The sequence below is a fragment of the Lissotriton vulgaris genome, chromosome 7 (genome assembly GCF_964263255.1).
Source record: "Lissotriton vulgaris chromosome 7, aLisVul1.2, whole genome shotgun sequence".
Lineage (NCBI taxonomy): Eukaryota > Metazoa > Chordata > Amphibia > Caudata > Salamandridae > Lissotriton > Lissotriton vulgaris.
In genome coordinates this window covers 1,764,694,396-1,764,715,053 of record NC_141695.1, presented here as the reverse complement: position 1 = coordinate 1,764,715,053, position 20,658 = coordinate 1,764,694,396, and the positions used below count along the sequence as shown (strand labels likewise).

General features: G+C 46.6%; 1 protein-coding gene across 3 annotated transcripts in view; it reads left to right on the top strand.

The window, feature by feature from the left end:
- Positions 1 to 20,658, top strand: part of LOC147706616 (cell adhesion molecule CEACAM5-like) — a 250,203-nt gene that overhangs the window by 209,420 nt on the left and 20,125 nt on the right. For all 3 annotated transcript variants that reach the window (XM_086933102.1, XM_086933103.1, XM_086933104.1), the window contains 2 exons: positions 16,044 to 16,076; positions 17,599 to 17,642. In XM_086933102.1, the coding sequence (XP_086789228.1) occupies positions 16,044 to 16,076; positions 17,599 to 17,642 (77 nt within the window). The remainder of the gene's footprint in view (positions 1 to 16,043; positions 16,077 to 17,598; positions 17,643 to 20,658) is intronic.

Sequence of the window (20,658 nt, the reverse complement as noted above, 5' to 3'; positions counted from 1 at the left end):
TCTCATTCCAGGTTTCCAAGCCCAATTAAGTGGCCAGGCCCCTAATGCATAGCCTTAGCCCTATGCACATTTCATCACAGAGACCCCTCTCATTCCAGGTTTCCAAGCCCTATTAAGTGGCCAGACCCCTAATGCATAGCCTTAGCCCTATGCACATTTCATCACAGAGACCCCTCTCATTCCAGGTTTCCAAGCCCAATTAAGTGGCAACGTCCCTACTATGCACAGCCTTTGCCCTATGCACATTTCTTCACAGAGAGCCATCTCGGTCGCCAGACACCCGAGCACCATTATGCGGCCAGGACCCTACTACACACAGTCTTTACTCCATGCACCCCTCTTCATAGTGAACCCGCTATCTCTAGATGACCAAGCCCCATTAAGTGGCCAGGACCCTACTATGCGCAGCCTTTGCCCTATGCACACCAATTCACAGAAAGACCTCTCTTTCGAGACCACCAAGTCGCATTGACTAGCCAGGCCCCTACTATGCGCAACCTTTGCCCTCTGCACAGCTGTTCGCAAAGACCAACCCCCTTCAGATAAGCATTCACCATTAGATGGCCAAGACCCTACTCCAGTTTGAAAGAATCAATCCTAGGCAATTTCAATCAATTTGTAATATGTAACACAATAATACAAGGAAAAGCAAACAACGTGAATTCAAATAGACAGTGTATAATATGTCCTTTTAGTTATATTAACAATTACATAAGATTAAAAATTGTGCTGAACACACAATGCAAATTCATAACAATGAGAATCAAATTTATATTAAAAAAAAGAAGGAAGTGGCAGTCTTATATTTTTAATCAATTGTATCAATTTATTAAAAAATATAAGACTGCCACTTCCTTCTTTTTTATATTGTTATAAGACACCGACCTCATCATGAGACTCCCAATAAACATCATCTCCGCCTGCTTCAACATCCTACACATGCTCAGAAAGATCTTCAAGTGGCTGCCATTGGACACCAGAGAGACCATCCCCCAGGCCCTGGTCGCGAGGAGATTGGACTACGGTGAATGCCCTCAATGTCGGCATCTCTACCCACCTCACAAACAAGCTCCAAACCACACAAAGTGCAGCTTCAAGACAGGCACTTAACCTTCCCTGCAGCAACCACATCACATCACACCTCTGAGAACTCCACTGGCTCTCCTACAAGGGACTGCACAAGACAGACCCTTCCTACCTCAACTGCTGACTACATTTCCATTTATTGACCCTGAACCTTTGCCTGGCTTTTCTCACACTCACACACACCCATGAGATTCTCTGAGGCAGGACAGGAGGCAGCTCTGTTTCCTAGCTGGCAGCAAAGATGTGAAACTCCCCCTGCCAGGACATCAGAGCAGTCTCCACACTTATGAATTCTGCAAGATACTGAAGACCTGGCTTTGGTACTAGTTCTCTAGGATGCCCCCACCTACTCACCCCTGGATACTCTCATGTCTGATTAGTTTGCGCTTTAGAAATCCTTGTCACATCACAGTGTATTACACAAGTAGTGACTATCAAATGTAAAGTTCCTGGTAGCTACAGCAAAAAGTAAATAAATGGCTGGAATAACTTGCCAACTTTCGGTTGTGACTATCTTTGGTGAAAGACTGTGTACAAATAGTGCACCTTTCCTGGCAGGCTGCTCAATTATGACACCTCCCTTGTGTCTGTGCATCCAAACACTATCATTACGCACCTGTCATGACTCCACACTTGTTTCTAATACACAGTGTCTGCACCAACTTTCCTTTTGATATTTTCACTTGTAAAATGTCAGGGGTGAAATTAAGCACAAACCTTGTTACATTAATCATTGAGACCTGTGGACCTGTGTGCTGTCCACGCAGAGCACTGAAGTATGCATGCAAGCCATTATGTTATGCCCATGAACCAATTTATTATACAGGGAAACAAATAGAGTACGCCTACAAAAGAGTATATTGTGCATGTAATACATTGACCAGTGTTTGCAGTGCATACACCAGTGCACCAAACAGACACAGCAGTAAGCTGTTAACATAAACCATCATATTGGGAACATAAATTATGTTGTGTTCACCTTAAACTGTAAGCTTGTTAGGCAAAGCTATCTGCTTGGTTAGAGCATCAGCAGCCTGCCTGTGTGTTAACCAGTTACTGACTACTCAGACCAGTGTTCCTGTACAACAATGATATAAACGGATCCATTTTCAATGTGAACCACTGAGAAGGATATAAACCAATATATTTCACATATGAAGTAATTGAATTTTGTCCTGTTTGCCACCTCGTATCAAATCTCGTTCCTGCATCCTCCATCCAGGATCCAGGTCTGCAAGAGAACTTTCCTGGGTAGGATGTCCATTTAATCCCCCCTCCATGTTAGGTCGGTAAGATTCACCCTTTGACTGTTTCTATAATCTACCCTTGTGTATGTGTTCAGGCATCCCCTGCACTTTTACTCTCCCCTGCTGGTCCACATAGGGTAGGACTCAGTGCTGTAGACATATTGATACTGATATATATTGACTGAATGATTGATACGAAGGAAGGTTTCTGGGAACACTTTCGGCACTTCACAGAGAAGAGCCTCAGCACTCCTGCCCTTCTTTGGATTCACCAGGTTTGGACACTGGGGAGCAAATTTACGTTTCCAGCAGGGATGCGCCAGGAAAGATGCGTGACGCAATTTTACCCTTGCGCCACCACAGATGCGCCGCATTTACAATGCGGCGCATCATGGTGCAAGGACAAATGGATGCGTGGCGCATCTGCCGGCATAAGGTTGGCGCAGTGCTGGAGTTGTGTTGCGGGCGAGACGCAACTCCAGCACTGTGCCAACCTGGCCTATCCTCAACATGGTGCGTAATACCTTACTCCTGTTTCAAGCAGGTGCAAGTTTTGCCGCAGCGACGTCGGAAAAGTGACTGTGTGAAATCTTGTAGATTTCACTCAGTCACTTTTCTGAGGTGTTCCTGCAACGGAACGCCCCCCCCTGCGCCAGAACGCCCACATGAAACCTGATGCAAGTTTCATGTGGCGCAGGGCTAAACAACGTGACACATCTCCCTAGATGCATCACGTTGCAAATAGGGCGCAACATGGTGAATGGTTTACGCCGCCGCTGCGTCACAAAAGTGACACAACAGCGGCACAAATGTGGCGCACAGGGCTTGTAAATCTGCCCCTGGATTTCTCATCTAAGCTTGTCATCTACTGAACACATGACATTGCATCAGGAACCAGACACATCTCTGGTTGATGGGGGTGGTTAAATCGAGACAAAGGCATGTGGTCAGATGGTGGTCCACTGGGAGGTAATAAAAAGTCATTGGAATGTAGTTTAACATCAGTAGGCGTTATGCATCGCTAAACGGTGGTATCTTAGCTCCTAAAGTGGTACGGCTACATGCAAAGCTTCAGAATATTAACCACTAGGTCAATAGTCAACCCTCACAGTGGAGTTTCTATCAGCAACCAAGCAATGTCTTCTGTTAAAGCTGGCTAAAAGTTTGGAATCTATGAGAACCCTCAGATAAGAGGGGATATACACGGATTCCAGAATTATTCAATTTCTAAACATTGCACAGCACCAGTCTAAATAGCGCATTGAAGTCTACTGTCCTACCAGACTGGGCAAGAGAGACTGAATGAGCAATTGACTGACTAAGGCAATTATTTCACGTTCCTTATCAGGGGGTTTTCTTCACCTCACTTTAGCTTACTTGGGTTCAAAGCACATCAGGTAGGTCACAAAAGTAAAGAAACTATTTAAAGATCACCTAACCTGTTGTGGTTTAGCTTAACCAATCAGGCAGTCTATCTGTAAAAACAGAATTGTCAATTGTGAGAAGCCAACAGAGGCCTAAACCAAGATGCATCAGAGTATAGTTGAGGAGAGGAGATAGGCTGTCTCTCCATCCATCTGTCTTACTGGAGCAGCCAGCACCGTCCATCTGTCTTACTGGAGCAGCCATCACCATCCGTCTGTCTTCCTGGAGCAACCAACAATATCTATCTATCTAACTGGACCAACCACAAGCATCCATCTCTCTCACTGTAACAGCCAACACCGTCCATCTGTCTTACTGGAGCAACCAACAACATCCATCCATCTGTCTTACTGGAACAACCAACAGCATCCATCAGTCTCATTGGAACAGCCACCACCATCTATCTGTCTTACTGGAACAGCCAACACATCCATGTGTCTCATAGGAGCAGCCAACACCATCCATCTGGGTTGCTGGAAAAGCCAGCACCATCTATTTCTCTTACTGGAGCAACCCACACCATACATCTGTCTTACTTATACAGCGACCACCATTCACCTGTCTTACTGGAGCAACCAACACCATTCATCCATCTTAATGGACCAACCAACGGCATCCATCGGTCTTACTGGAACAGCCAACACCATCCATCTGTCTTACTGGAACAGCCAATACCATCCATCTGTCTTACTGAGACAGCCGACACCATCCAGCTGTCTTTCTGGAGCAGCCAACATCATCCATCTGTATCACTGGAGCAGCCAACACCATCCATCTGTCTTACCGAAGCAGCAAACACCAACCACCAGTCTCACTGGAACAGCCAACACTATCCATCTGTCTTACCGTAGCAGCCAACATGAACCACCAGTCTTACTGGAGCAGCCAACACCATCCATCTGTGTTACTGGAGCAGCCAACACCATCCATCGGTCTTACTGGAATGGTCACCACCATCCATATGTCTCATAGGAGCAGCCAAGACCATCCTTCTGTTTTACTGGAACAGCCAACACCATCCATCTGCCTCATTGGAGCAGCCAACACCACTTGTCTGTCTTACTGGAGCAGCCAACATCATCCAACGATCTTACTGGAGAACCCACATCTGTCTTACTGGAACAGCCAGCACCATCCATCTGTGTTAAAAAGTGTAGCGACCACCACCCACCTGTCTTACTGGAGCAACCAACACCATTCATCCGTCTTAATGGACCAACCAACGGCATCCATCTGTCTTACTGGAACAGCCAACACCATCCATCTGTCTTACTGAGACAGCCGACACCCTCCAGCTGTCTTTCTGGAGCAGCCAACATCATCCATCTGTATCACTGGAGCAGCCAACACCATTCATCTGTCTTACCAAAGCAGCAAACACCAACCACCAGTCTCACTGGAACAGCCAACACCATCCATCTGTCTTACTGTAGTAGCCAACATCAACCACCAGTCTCACTGGAACAGCCAACACCATCCATCTGTCTTACCGTAGCAGCCAACATCAACCACCAGTCTTACTGGAGCAGCCAACACCATCCACCTGTGTTACTGGAGCAGCCAACACCAACCATCTGTGTTACTGGAACAGCCAGCACCATCCATCTGTCTCACTGCAACAGCCAACACCATCCATCTGTCTTACTGGAATGGTCACCACCATCCATATGTCTCATAGGAGCAGCCAAGACCATCCTTATGTTTTACTGGAACAGCCAACACCATCCATCTGTCTTACTGGAATGGTCGCCACCATCCATATGTCTCATGGGAGCAGCCAAGACCATCCTTATGTTTTACTGGAACAGCCAACACCATCCATCTGTCTTACTGGAATGGTCGCCACCATCCATATGTCTCATAGGAGCAGCCAAGACCATCCTTATGTTTTACTGGAACAGCCAACACCATCCATCTGCCTCATTGGAGCAGCCAACACCACTTGTCTGTCTTACTGGAGCAGCCAACATCATCCAACGATCTTACTGGAGCACCCAACACCATCCATCTGTTTAACTGGAACAGCCAGCACCATCCATCTGTGTTAAAAAGTGAAGGGCTAAATCATGAGCCCTGGGGAACCCCCCCCCCCCATCCAATGTCATGGTACACGATTTATAGGAGCCTAGAATAACCGTTTGGATCCTGTTGGAAAGGAAAGTTGAAAGCCACTGTACTGCTCCTCCATGGATACCTATCTCATTAAGCCTACCAAGTTACCTGGGATGAGATACAATTTCAAACGCTAGAGACAAGTCCTGCAGCACCAACATAGATGGTAAATTAGCATTGGTAGAGCATATGATGTGGTCAGTGACCCCTACCAGAGCTGTCTCTGTGCTATGTGATGCTCTGAAGCCGGACTTTGATGAGTCGAGGATACTATTTGCCTCATTTTATTTTATAAGTAGTTAATTTATATGCTTCTCCAATATCTTCCCATTGAAAGGGAGCAGTTTTTTATTTATTTTATTTGGAAAGTTTTATATAACGCAAACGTGACTCTTGGGTACCAGAGCGCTTCACAGATACATATACATGAGGCAGGTTAGAGATACATCTTGCATAGCATAACCATTCAGTGCATGAGGTAGGTAGGTATAGAGCTATATAGTAAACGTTTCACACTGATATGACGTAGGTTAGGTATACGTCTATAAGGTAATATAGCATAAAATATGTACAATGGCGTGGTATATTTAGGCTAGTACTTGACATCGGCATTTACATATTTTTATATAATTTCAGTCTATGTCTATCTTCAAGGTGACCATAAAAGTTATTCTACTTGTCTACTGTACTGTAAATTGTACTCCAATAAACAATAGTTCCGAATTGTCTTTATCTGTGCCTTCTTCCTTCAGATTCTGGGTAGGTATAGCGCAGCTAGGTTATCCCCAGTATAAGTAGTGACTTTCTCTTTTCTTCCATTTGTTGTTCCGTTTTAGCACAGCTATGTCGCGGTGGCGGTGATGTCCTTTCTTGCCTACGTAAGGAACTTACTCATTAGGAAGATCTTAGCTTCCCTCTTGAATGTTGCAGTGTTTGTAATTTTCCTAATATTTGAAGGGAGTGAGTTCCATATTCTGGGGGCTGCCCCTGAAAAAGCTCTGTCGTATGTTTTCTTCTTCCGGAAGATGGGTGGTCTCAGCAACAGCTCCTTGGCACTCCTGGCTGGTCTGCCTCCTCCAGATAGCTCAATCTTCTGAGCCAGGTATCTTGGTGTTTTGTAGTGGAGCGCTTTGTGGGTGATACGTGCCATTTTAAGTTGGATTCTGGTTTCGTATGGTAGCCAGTTTAACGATTTCAGGTGTGGCGTAATATGATCGAATTTCCTTGATTCGGTGATGAGCCTTGCAGCTGCATTGAGGTATGCTTTTAGTGGTGCCGTGGAAATTTTTGGCAGACCTGCTAAGGTTGTACATCCATATTCCATCCTTGAGATAACTAAGGATTGTACTGCCAATTTGAGATCTGCCGTAGAGAGGAACTGTTTCACTTTCCTAATGTAGTTCAAGTGAAAGCGGGCATTTTTTGCCATTGATTTGATATGGGCTTTCATGTCTATGTTCTTATCCAATGTGATTCCTAATGATTTCGCTGAGTCCACTAGAGTAGGAGTGCAGTTTAGTTCTGTGATCAATTTGGTCCATTCTTTCACTTCTGTGTGGTTCTTTGGTGGAGAGATTAACAGGAACTGTGCATTTAACTTCAGATGATTGCTGGTCAACCAGCTTGATGACATTTTTGAGGCCTCATTCATTAACATGATATCTTCCAGAGATGCGATCTTGATTTATATCTGCGTGTCGTCTGCATACATATGACACAATATGTTTGCGTCTCTGAGAATTTCTGTCAGAGGTTCGACATACAGGTTGAAAAGTGAAGGAGATAGTGTAGATCCTTGAGGGACTCCGATCAAATTAGAACATGATGGGGATAGTGTCTGGCTCAATCAATCAATCAATCATAGCATTTGTATAGCGCACTACTCACCCGGAGGGTCTCAAGGCGCTTGGGGGAAGGGGGGTCTGCTATTGTTTGAACAGCCAGGTCTTGAGTTGTCTCCTGAAGGCGAGATGGTCCTGGGTCAGCCGGAGGTGGGTGGGGAGGGAGTTCCATTTCTTGGCCGCCAGGTAGGAGAAGGATCTTCCTCCGGCGGTGGCTCTTCAGATGCGTGGTATGGTGGCGAGGGCGAGGCTTGTCGAGCGTAGCTGGCGGGTGGGCGTGTAGAAGGTCAAGCGGTCGTTGAGGTACTTGGGGCCCAGCTCATGGAGGGACTTGTGTGCGTGGGTGAGGAGTCTGAACGTGATTCTCTTGCTGACGGGGAGCCAGTGCAGGTCCCTCAGGTGTCTGCGTCAGGGGATGTCCAGGATGAGTCGGGCGGAGGCGTTCTGGATGCGTTGGAGTCTTTTCTGTAGCTTGGCTGTAGTTCCGGCATAGAGGGTGTTTCCGTAGTCCATTCGGCTTGTGACGAGTGCCTGGGTGACCGTCTTCCTGGTTTCGGTCGGGATCCATCAGAAGATCTTACGGAGCGTGCGTAGGGTGTTGAAGCATGATGAGGAGACGGCATTGGCTGACCAAAAACCTTTGAGTTCTATTTTGAAGGAAGGATTCAAACCATTTCAGCACATTTCCTACATTCCCATCCTGTTATGCAGCCTGCTTAGTAATTTTTCATGATTTACAGTGTCGAATGCAGATGACAGGTCAAGAAGGACTAGAAGACATGTTCTATTAAGACATACCCCCCAGGATATAGCGGCATGGATTAGCAAATTTAGCGGCACAAAAATGGAAATTTAGCGGCACAAATATGGAAATTTAGCGGCAATTTTGCGGCATTTTATGTGGCCATTTTTCCTACAACAAACACAGATATCTTAGTTTTTTTAGTTACTTAACAACATGAAGCTATGTATATTTGGTTTCTTTACAATGTAGACACTTTGGGGCAGATTTACAAGCCCCTTGCGCTGCTTTTACGCCGCCGTTGCGTCACTTTTGTGACGCAGCGGCGGCGCAAAAGATGCACCATGGTGCAGGGTATTTACTACGTGATGCATCTCCCAGATGCGTCACGTTACAAAGCCTTGCGCCAGAAGAGGCGTACCATTGCAGGTCAGTTTGTGTCTTGCAATAGCCTTAGAGCTTGGTGCCACTGTACCTGCTGCACTAATGATGGCTATACCTATCGCCCCTTTTATTAGTAAGCACGTTAAATAGTACAGTGTATTTTGAACACGACCTGATATCCCACCGGATGCCCATTCAACAGACCTAAACACTAGAGAAAGAGAAGTCAAAACCGCCAAGTGGTCACTTGTTAAACAGTAGCGAACTGCATGTTGGTACTTGTAGTTTTGTTGCAAAATGTCAGCCTGCAAATCGTCTCAGATTTAAAAGCGGGGACTGATTGAAGTTGACACCCATGACATGGGGCCACTTGACGCCCGTGTTAAATTTCTCGCCTCTGGGATTTTTCCCATGGCTCACTCCCAGGGGGAAATGGTCTGCAATAGGTGAGCTCAACCCTCTGACTTCATCCCTTGTCCAGCGCGCCTCTGCAGATACCCTGTCCCGTGTGCGCCTCAGCTCTCTCGGCTGAGTGGTTCTGTCTGTTTATCTTGAGGGACAGACATCTCTGCACGGCGCTCCGTCTCCAAGCCAGCGAATAGGGTGACCAACTGGCATTGGTGCAAATTCAGGACGGTGAGTGTAAAAATTCAGGACAAAGGGTCAAAATTCAGGACACAAATTCAGGACAGGAGCTCAAAATTCAGGACAAAACTTCAGGACAATAGGTACGTTTTACAGACACATCAGAGGTCGCGCAATAGTACATAAGTAAGCCCAGCCATTTCCAAACATATTCAACCGTTTGCAAACCTATCCATCATGTATCCTTCCATCTATCATTTCACTGATCCATCCCTTCATCCATCCCTTCATCCATCCCCTCATCCATCCTTTCACTCATCTCCATTATCCATCCACCCTTTCACCCTATCCATCTGTACACTTATCCATCCACTCTTCATCCCATCCATCCATTCACTCATCCATTCAGCCATTTACCCTTTCACCAATCCAGCCATCCTTTCACTTACTAATCCTTCCACCCATCCACTATTTTAGTCATCCATCCATCCTCCCTTTCTCTCTCCATCGACCCTTTCACTTAGCCATCCTTCCTTCCATCCATCCTTTCACCCACCCATCATCCATCCATCCATCCATCCATCTGTCCTTCCCCTCATCATCCATCCTTCCCCTCATCACCCATCCATCCTTCTCCTCATCCATCCATCCTTCCCCTCCATCCATCCATCCATCCATCCTTCTCCTCATCCATCCATCCTTCCCCTCCATCCATCCATCCATCCATCCTTCTCCTCATCCATACATCCTTCCCCTCCCTCCATCCATCCATCCATCCTTCCCCTCATCCATCCATCCTTCCCCTCCATCCATCCATCCATCCATCCTTCACCTCATCCATCATCCTTCCCCTCATCCATCTTTCCCCTCATCCATCATCCAGCTACCCTTCCATTTCTTTATTTTCTCAAATTATAGACTGCATGTTTGAAGAACCGAGGTTTGCTTACAATTTAGTGACAGTAATTACGCTCTGTAACCTCATCTCTCCCCAGCCCCTCTTTCATCTGCTGGCGCGTGCTGCCCTCCTGGGACCCTGTGACCTCTGCGGCTGGCCCCTCTCGGGCTCTCCGTGGCTGGATAGCTGAACCTGTCTGCTCCTTAACAAGCACGTGCGAGGTGGGATCAATGGGGCGCAGGCTAGCCACTGAAAGGTGCTTTTATCTGATAATTAGCATCAACTTGGAGACAAATTGATTGTTGGCTCGGGTAACAAGAGGGAAATGGCAGTTGCGGATTCCACCATCAGGCAGGGCTGTTTGCATGTGAATAGATGTCGCTGCTCCTGAACCTGCAGCCCCTCCCTCTCAGTCACCTTCGAAGCACCTCTTAACAGGTCATCAAGGGCTGGAGGTGTGAGGGTTGCAATCCCGCTGTGCCTCTCCAATGCTGCTGATAAAGCAGACCCCCCAGGATATAGCGAAAAATGCCGCGATTTCTACAAAAATGCCGATTTCGCAGGCATTTTTGTAAAAATCGCGGCATTTTTTAAAAAGTGCCGATTTCGCGGCAAATCGCGAAATCGCGAAATCGCGATATCCTGGAGGGTCTGTTAAGATCTAGGACCAGTAACGCATCAACAACGATATGTAGGATCGCTGTTTCTTTGCTGTGGCCTGTTCTGAATCCCGATTGGCAGTCGGCCGATAGCATGAAATTAGCGATGTGATGGCTCAGTTGGTTTTGTACACATTTTTCGATTAATTTGGCAAGTAATGGAATATTGGTAACTGGGCGAAAGTTATTAGGATCTGCTGGGTCCGCTGTTGGTTTTTTGATGATGGGGACAATTTGGCCTGTTTTTAAGCACTCTGGAAGGATCCCTTGAGAAAGCGAGGCATTTATTATTTTGGTCCATATTGGGATGACGATGTGGTGGATTTTTTATAGACATTTGGCAGGAAGTGGGTCATTATAGTGGTTATTCGGTTTAATATCTGATACTGTTTTGGCAATAGTATTCTGATCATATAGCTTGAAGGTATCCCAATGCGCTTTGTTTTTTGCTTCATCGTGGTTGATTGTCAGGGTGGTATTATTCAGTCTGTGTGGTTGGTTGGGCAGGTTGTCCGCTGCCATTTTGAGCTAGAGCAAGCTCAAGATGGCAGCAAGATTGGTCAATGCCAAATTGGCTTTTTTTCGGTGTCTGACCTGAGCTCAGTGGCATATTTAAAACATGAGGGGGCTCCCATGCAAGATATGCTGAATGGGCCCTCACACTCACATCAGCAGGGGCTGAGGGCCCCCCTCCAGCATGACTAAGCCTGGCCCCCTGCACACTGCGGTCCCTGCAGGGGCCTTCATTACTCCTCTGCCTGAGCTACCTTCCAGTACGATGGAATAGTCCTGATTTGATAGAGAGATTGAACAGGGAACACATTGAAGGGGCAAGCAGATTAGCAAGGTCAGGCAAAATTCGGGGGGGGGCAGAATTTTAAGGGAGAGCCCGACTTAGTTGAGACAAGGATTTTCTGAATTGTCTCTGGTGTAGAACATAAAAATTTGCTTGGGCTGGTAGCACAATTAGGGATAGGTTCACAAAAGGCGAGCTCCTCACAAGCCTGATCAAGTGGACTAGAGAAAGTCTGATAAATCATTTTGATTTTGTCTTCAAAATGGTTAAGTAAAGGAGTCACAAAGTGTTTGTGGAGCATTTATTTCTTGGGAGCATGCTTCAAAATTTATAAAAGTATTAAGCACATTAAAAACGGCTTTGGAAGAGTTTTTGTCTCTGCAATTTGGTTTGATATAAGCGATTTATGGGCTATCTTGAAGTTGAGATTGTATAGGTTTAAGGATACTTTATAAGCGTCCATATTGGATACATTATTAGTCGGATGCCATTGTCTTTCATAAGGTGCATGGGGTCTATGTACCCGATTGTCGTAAGGTATGAGGGGCTATTTTATCAAATTCCGACTAGAGAGCTCTGTTGTAGTCAGGAAGGGTTTGATCGACATCGAAGTCATCTGACAGGGACACTTAAGTTCAGTACCTTAGCCACAGAATCAGGGGAGATTATCGACCACTGTTGAGACATGTTTTATAACGCGTATTTGTTTTTCCTGTCACATTATACTTAGGGATCTGAAAACAGATGAGTGAGTGGTCTGACCAGAGTAAAGATGTGGGTGGTTTGCAAATGAATGGTGAGAAGGTGGTAAAAATGAGGTCCAGAGTCTGAGCTGCAACATGAGTTGCTCTGTTAACTTGTCGGAACAGACCAAAGGGCAGATTTACAAGCCCCTTGCGCCTCTTTTACGCAGCCGTTGCGTCACTTTTGTGACACAGCGGCGTCACATTGTAAAGTCCGGTGCAGGAACGCCTTCTAAAAGTGGCTGAGAGAAATCTACAAGATTGCACTCAGTCACTTTTAGGGCCGTGCTGCGTCAAAACCCCGCGCCTGCTTGAAGCAGGCGTAAGGATTGACGCAGCATGTTACAGATAGGGCACCCCCGAGCCTTGCTGGAGCTGTGTCACGCTTGCGACGCAACTCCAGCAATGCGGCGAATTTCCGCCGGGGATGCGTCATGCATCTGCCCACCCGAGCACCACGGGGCACCGCATTGTAAATACGGCACATCAGTGGTGGCGCACGGGTTGGAAGATGCATCGCAACTCTTCTGGCGCATCTCTGCTGATTAGCAGAGATGGGCCAGAAGTCATAAATCTGACCCCAAGTGTTGCTAGGTTGGAAAATAGTTGACAAGTCTCAGAGGAATCTTCCCCATGGTAATTGAAGTCTTCCAGCAAGAGGAACTGTTGTGCTGCAAGCACATGGGGCACAATATATTCCAGTTGGCTTTGACTAAACTCTTTTTTTGGTCCAGGCGGACGGTAGACTAAAGCGCCTTTCCAACTTACTATGGTAGAGAGTTGGGCTTGAATATGCATATTTCTGACCCATGTCCCATGGCAGCATCAATGGTAATGCCTGATATTTACAGTGAAATGAAGCAGCAGAAATGCGGTGTGAAAGGCTATATATAAACAAGGTATTATTAGTAGTGGGTTACTACTATTCTGTTTTCATAACATTGGCAAGGGTTTGTAGAGTTTTTGAATTTAAATCAATTGGATGTTATGTATATGGTTGCCTATAGTATTTGTTAAACATCTACTTTATGGATTGTGTTTGCTAATTTGAAGGTATAATGAGCTCTTCCCTGTTAAAGATATTTGTAGAGTGCTTTCTCTATAGACAGGTGTTCCAATGGGTCCAGCATTTTGTTGAGTTTGTTGAGTTCATTGAGGTGGATGGTCTGAGGTCCAGTGCTTGTCTAGAAGAGCACTTTGATAGGAAGCTACATTTCTGTGATTCAATGTTGTGCATTTGACTGTGTGACATGTTTCAATGCATTTTATTTGGATGGTTCTAAGATGTATGTTGACCCTGTCTGGGGGCGTTGCTGTTGAGTTGAAGCATCTTGAAAGAATAAAGCTTTGTTGGGGCCTGTCAACCGTGTTCAGATTCAGAAAGGGAACTATAATCATTGTAGGAAAGATGTTCCATAATGAATATTGTTCAGTGGAAGAGGCTTTTCGGTGTCCAGAGTTAGCTGATGTGTGTATGTCTAGTTCATACTGCATTGGTGGTTTTGTGGTGTTGGGTATTTGTGTTGTAGAACATGATTAGCTGCACTACATAGCAGACCCAAGGCACCTTGGTGGTGGTAGAGGAAGGTTGGATGAGGGGTATGTAGTGGTTAGACCAAGAAAGGAGAGTGTTCACACACGCATGAACGAGGAAGTGTGCGTCATATGAGCGAGGACGTGCGTGTGATGAAGGAATATGGACTTGTCTGGGAATTAAAATGGGAAGATATTCAAGTAGTGTGATACTATCCTCAAAGAATAGGACGCAAAACATCTTCTACACGTTTTCAGTATATTCCCTCACTTTCTAATGTTAATTCAAGTTTAGCATTTAGATTTACTAGAACCCTGTTTCCTTTATGAATTGGGAATTCTGGGCTTCAGAAAATGTGTCTTTAATCTGGTAAGCACATTAATTTCACCTGCTACTAAAAATGCAACTTGGTTATTTCTAAGTCAACAGTATCCCTCGTTGTGCAGGAATCCTCTCACACATGCAGGGTGAGTCTGGACCCAGTGATGGAACACAAATGAGATGTTTGTGGGTCTTTTACTCTGTGCTCACCTCTCGTGCCAGCCAGGTGACCAGAGGTGGGGTATGACTGCTCTCGATTCATCTAGTCACTTGGGGACCAGGGGTGGGGTATGGCTGCTCTCGCTTCATCTAGTCACCTGGTGACCAGAGGTGTGGTATGGCTGCTCTCTCTTCATCTAGTCACCTGGTGACCAGGGGTGGGGTATGGCTGCTCTCTCTTCATCTAGTCACGGTGACCAGAGGTGGGGTATGGCTGCTCTCTCTTCATCTAGTCACCCGGTGTCCAGGGGTGGGATATGACTGTTCTCTCTTCATCTAGTCACCTGGTGACTGGAGGTGGGGTATGGCTGCTCTCTCTTCATCCAGTCACCTGGTGACCAGAGGTGGGGTATGGCTGCTCTCTCTTCATCTAGTCACCTGGTGACCAGAGGTGGGGTATGGCTGCTCTCCCTTCATCTAGTCACCTGGTGACCAGAGGTGGGGTATGGCTGCTCTCTCTTCATCTACTCACCTGGTAACCGGAGTTGGGGTATGGCTGCTCTCTCTTCATCTAGTCACCTGGTGACCAGAGGTGGGGTATGGCTGCTTTCGATTCATCTAGTCATGTGGTGACTGGGGGTGGGGTATGGCTGCTCTCCCTCTTCATCTAGTCATCTGGTGACCAGGGGTGGGGTATGGCTTCTCTCTCTTCATCTAGTCACCTGGTGATCAGAGGTGGGGTATGGCTGCTCTCTCTTCATCCAGTCACCTGGTGACCAGAGGTGGGGTATGGCTGCTCTCTCTTCATCTAGTCACCTGGTGACCAGAGGTGGGGTATGGCTGCTCTCCCTTCATCTAGTCACCTGGTGACCAGAGGTGGGGTATGGCTGCTCTCTCTTCATCTACTCACCTGGTAACCGGAGTTGGGGTATGGCTGCTCTCTCTTCATCTAGTCACCTGGTGACCAGAGGTGGGGTATGGCTGCTTTCGATTCATCTAGTCATGTGGTGACTGGGGGTGGGGTATGGCTGCTCTCCCTCTTCATCTAGTCATCTGGTGACCAGGGGTGGGGTATGGCTGCTCTCTTTCATCTAGTCACCTGATGACCAGGGGTGGGGTATGGCTGCTCTCTCTTCATCTAGGCACCTGGTGACCAGGGGTGGGGTATGGCTGCTCTCTCTTCATCTAGTCACCTGATGACCAGGGGTGGGGTATGGCTGCTCTCTCTTCATCTAGGCACCTGGTAACTAGGGGTGGGGTATGGCTGCTCTCCCTCTTCATCTAGTCATCTGGTGACCAGGGGTGGGGTATGGCTGCTCTCCCTCCTCATCTAGTCACCTGGTGACCAGAGGTGGGGTATGGCTGCTCTCTCTTCATCTAGTCACCTGGTGACCAGAGGTGGGGTATGGCTGCTCTCTCTTCATCTAGGCACCTGGTGACCAGGGGTGGGGTATGGCTGCTCTCTCTTCATCTAGGCACCTGGTGACCACTTCTCATCTTTTTTCCCACAGGCGCAGTCCCCTGATGCAGACCACACTTACATGGTAAGACAAATGTAAAGCGTCTCTCAGCAGAGAATGGTGTTTCTGATTGCTTGGATTAATGCTATTTCTTGATGTCACCTGAGGATCCTAGTTCAAACCAGGTCACCTCTGTAAGTGTAATGCAATCCGGGGGGTGGTTAATAAGGCCTGGGATCTGGATTAACCTGTCATGGATATCTAAGCTTACACAACATAATCTTATGAACTGACACTGGACAATACTCTACCTTATAGATTGTAGAATAGTTTTAGAAAATATAATTTCATGACAAGGTTGTGTTTATGGTAACAATATTTTTTATTTAACTATTTAAAGGCCTTTCAGCACTGTAGGACTAAAAAGAGGGACTGTTAACAGGAAGAGCTAAATATTACCGACCTGTAGGAATAAAAAGAGGGACTGTTAATAGGAGGAGCTAAATATTACCGACCTGTAGGAATAAAAAGAGGGTCTGTTTATAGGAAGAGCTAAATATAACCGACCTGTAGGAATAAAAGAGGGACTGTTAATAGGAGGAGCTAAATATTACCAACCTGTAGGAGTAAAAAGAGGGACTGTTTATAGGAAGAGCTAAATATTACCGGCCTGTAGGAATAAAAAGAGGGACTGTTTATAGGAAGAGCTAAATATTACCAGGTCTGAAGTAAGAACTTTGGAAACTAGCAAAGAATTGGCACCAAGTGTGCGCTCAAAGGTGAGATGTTTCACAAGATGACAACATTCCCTGAGAAGCATCCTACCTCAGAGTTGGGTCTCTGCTGTGGGGGAGTAGAGTGTGGACTGCACCAGTTGTACGCTTAGAGGTGTTGTGTTCTATAAGACAACCTTCCCTGAGAAGCACGGGGCCTTAGAGTTGGGTCTCTGTTGTTGGGAAATGCAGCGTGAACTCCATTATTTGCATGTTCAGAGGTGAGATGTTCCACAAGATGGCTGTCTGAGTGTCTTCATTAAAAGCTGCTTACATTTGGATCTCTGCTGTAAGGAACTAGAGCGTGGACCGTTCCTCATGCATGTCCAAGGCGAGATGTTCCACAAGGTGACTCTATCACTGAGAAGTAGCCCACCTAACAGTTGGATCTCTTTTGTAGGTTAGTAGAAAGTGGACCCCTACTCAGACAAGAAGGGTTAACTAGTCATCAGTTTGAGATGAGCTCAATGAACGGCTTTATAAATCAGGTAGAGGGCTGCATTCACACAGAGGGTCTGCCCTCACTCTGTCCTGATGCTGGTAGAAGCCTATGATCAAGGACCGTAGGAGATTCCAGTCCACTGTTCATCCACTCACTGAAATCACTCCTATTCAGGGACATGTGAAATACAAGCCTCCTTTCATTTACTTCAAGAATACAATAACATAACAATAACATAACATAATAAAAGAGAGACGATAGAGCAAATAGAATGGAGGAAACAAACAAAATAAATGCCACAGAAGAAAAGTCAGAGTAAGACTGCTCATCTCAATACAATCCAGGTATGTATCTTCTGAAGATGTCTTAATACTGTCTCTTTTGTTTGCAGGCATTAAAGCATGGAGATCAGGCAACATATGGCCAACTGCAAAGGTAAGCAATGGGAAATGTCACATTCTTCTCCTCACTGCAATATCGGCACTATCTTCAGCCGCATAGAAAAGCCATCAAAAAGCCCAGCATCACATGAATAGAAAGAATGACTGAGGCGATAGACCACTCTGGGGGAGGGAGGGTAGATATATATTTTTTAGCACAGCACAACAGAGCAGCTAAAGTATGAATTTAAAATGGCCTGCTACTGCTGTCCTCCTCTGCACAGAAGCTCTTAAAGTCTGCCTAGTGAACCGCACAACCTTTGCACTATGGTGCACAGATGTGTGCATGCTCTTTTGCATAAGATGTATGGTGGAAGCCTACTCTTCCAGGAAAACATTCTGGCCTAGATTTACTGACAGTTGAGGCAGTGCAGCAAGGCAAGTTGCTGAGCTGTGTTATGTGAACAGGAGAGAGCTGAACTGCACCAGAAAAGGCCCTTTAATTGCTGAGACCTGGCATGCAACATTCTCTGTCCTATCATGTGTGGGCTTAGGGAGACTGGATTTGGGGATAGGTTCACAGACTGAGCAGCAATGGCTATACCATCCTCTGACAATGTCCTGTACCTATGTCCTAAGGACTTCATTTAGGGGCAACCTCTGACTGTAATGTTTGTCTTTACATCAGTGGCCGTAACTGAGGGGGGGGAAGCATGAGGCAGACCAGAAGCAGTCTCCAACAATAAGGACACTGCACCTGCTTCCTAATGTATCCACTGAGGGGCAGAGAAAGGACGTACAAAGGCTATAAGTTAATTGTACAACCTCAGAGTAAGGCTCAGCACCAACCTCACATTGGGGACAGAACTTCCTGATGAGCACCTTGGAGGGCAGTATGCGTATGAGAATAATAAAATGTGGGCAATTGTGGCTTTCACTAGTAGACTGTGGTCTGGCAAAAGCAAAAGGCATGTCTGTCGGTACCTGTCCTCGCCTGCATTGCGCCCAGCACCAGGGGCCTTGGCCCTCCCGTCACCCTCCACTACACTGCTGAGGGGGTCTTGAACCTAGACCTCACACACCGAAACAACAACTGCTGCACCGCCTCCCCACAAGCAACCAAAGGACCCTTCGCCTGCCGCCATTGCTGTTTCTCATGCAATACAAGATCACCAATCTACACAAGATCCCGCACCACACCTCCTCTAAAGGCCACATACAACCCAGAACTTTTCCAATGCATCTAGTCTGATCCCTCTGCAAACAGGCCATGGCAATCTCCTTAAACCCGGACAGCTACCAGATGATACTCTGCGACTGCACTAACAAACACAGTGTAGGTATTGCCATTATCTTCAAGGAAACCAACCGATCCATCACCACTAAAGTGAGACCACACACCTCTCATAGATTACCTCAACTTCTATCTAGAGACCAATGCCAAGACAACAATAAGAGGCACCCTCGTATACAGACACCCGGAACCTTGACCAGCTTTCTGCAATGCCATCTCCAACCTTATCGCCCCCCCTAGCCATCGAGTCCTACCACTGCGTCCTACTCAGCGACCTCAATTTCTACATCGATGAGCCCAATAACTCTACTACCCTACTGGAGATCCTGAACAACTTTGGGCTCACCCAACTGGTCACTGAATCCATGCACAAAGTTGGGCACACACTCGATCACATCTCACCCTCCAGAGACAGAGTCAAATTCAGCCATATCACAGAACTCACCTGGTCTGACAATGCCAGCGTTCACTTCACCTCTGGTGCTCTTCACACCATCAGCAAGCATCACAGCTCCCACCGCAGCTGGCATAAGGTAACAGAGACACAGTGGACTTAGGCCCTCGGCACCAGCCAACCCGATGCCTCATCAGATCTAGAACAGGCCACTCGGAACTTCTCTGCGTGGATCACCAAATGCATCAAAAGAGTCACCCCACCAAAACCAGCAAAAACCACCAAAATCTCATAACAAGCCAACTGTTATACCCCAGAGTCATAACCACCAAGCCCAACTGCTACTGACTCGAGAAATGATGGCACTCCTCTAAAAACCACTCTGACAGAGCCTGTCACAAAGCCGCCCTTAGCAATTACCACCTGAGCATCAAGGAAGCCAAGAGAGCAGCCATCACAGCCTGCATCGATACAGCAGCCTATCACATGAAATAAGTATACAAAATAGTTAAGAAATTCTCTAACCCAGCAGCCACATAGAACACAATACACCCCTCTCAAGAACTCTCCTACACCCTCTCGGACTACCACAGAAAGATCGCCACCAACAACTGTGATGCCCAACCCACTGCCCTAAACATCAACAGTCTCGGCCAACCAGCGCACGCCAGCCAAACGATCACCACATGGTCTCCACTGACCGCACAGACCACAACGGCCATCATGTCATCCATCCACTCATGGGGCACCCACTGACACCTGTTGCAACTGGCTTTTAACCCTCAGAACCAATCAAATCAGCAAGGAACTCACCAGCATCATCAACACCTCCATCACCACACCAGCCTTCACAGACAGCTTGAAACACACAGAGGTCAGACCCCTCCTAAAGAAATCCTGCTTTGACCCAAGAAAACTTAAAAATTATCGAATAATCTCCTTGCTCCATTACCATGACAAAGTACTGGAAAAGACCAACAACTAACAGCTCACGGATACCTGGAACAAAGCTACCTGCTTGACGCCTCCCAATTGGGATTTGATCCAACCACAGTTCAGAGACTGTGCTGAACGCTACCACAGACGACATCAGAACCCTTCCCAACAATGGGGAGACTGTAGCTTTGATCCTCCTTAACCTCTCGACTGTGTTCAACACCATATCCGACCACACCTCCTCAACAGATTCTGCAACATCGGCATACAGCAAAAGATCCTCAAGCAGATTGCCTGGTTCCTTACAGGATACAACCAGAGCGTCTGGCTGCCTCCCTTCAAGTATGAACCCAAGAAATTTGTAAGCGCATACCCCAAGGATGATCCCTCAGCACCACCTTGTTCAACAGCTACATGACCCACCTCGCAGACATTGCCAGATCACGC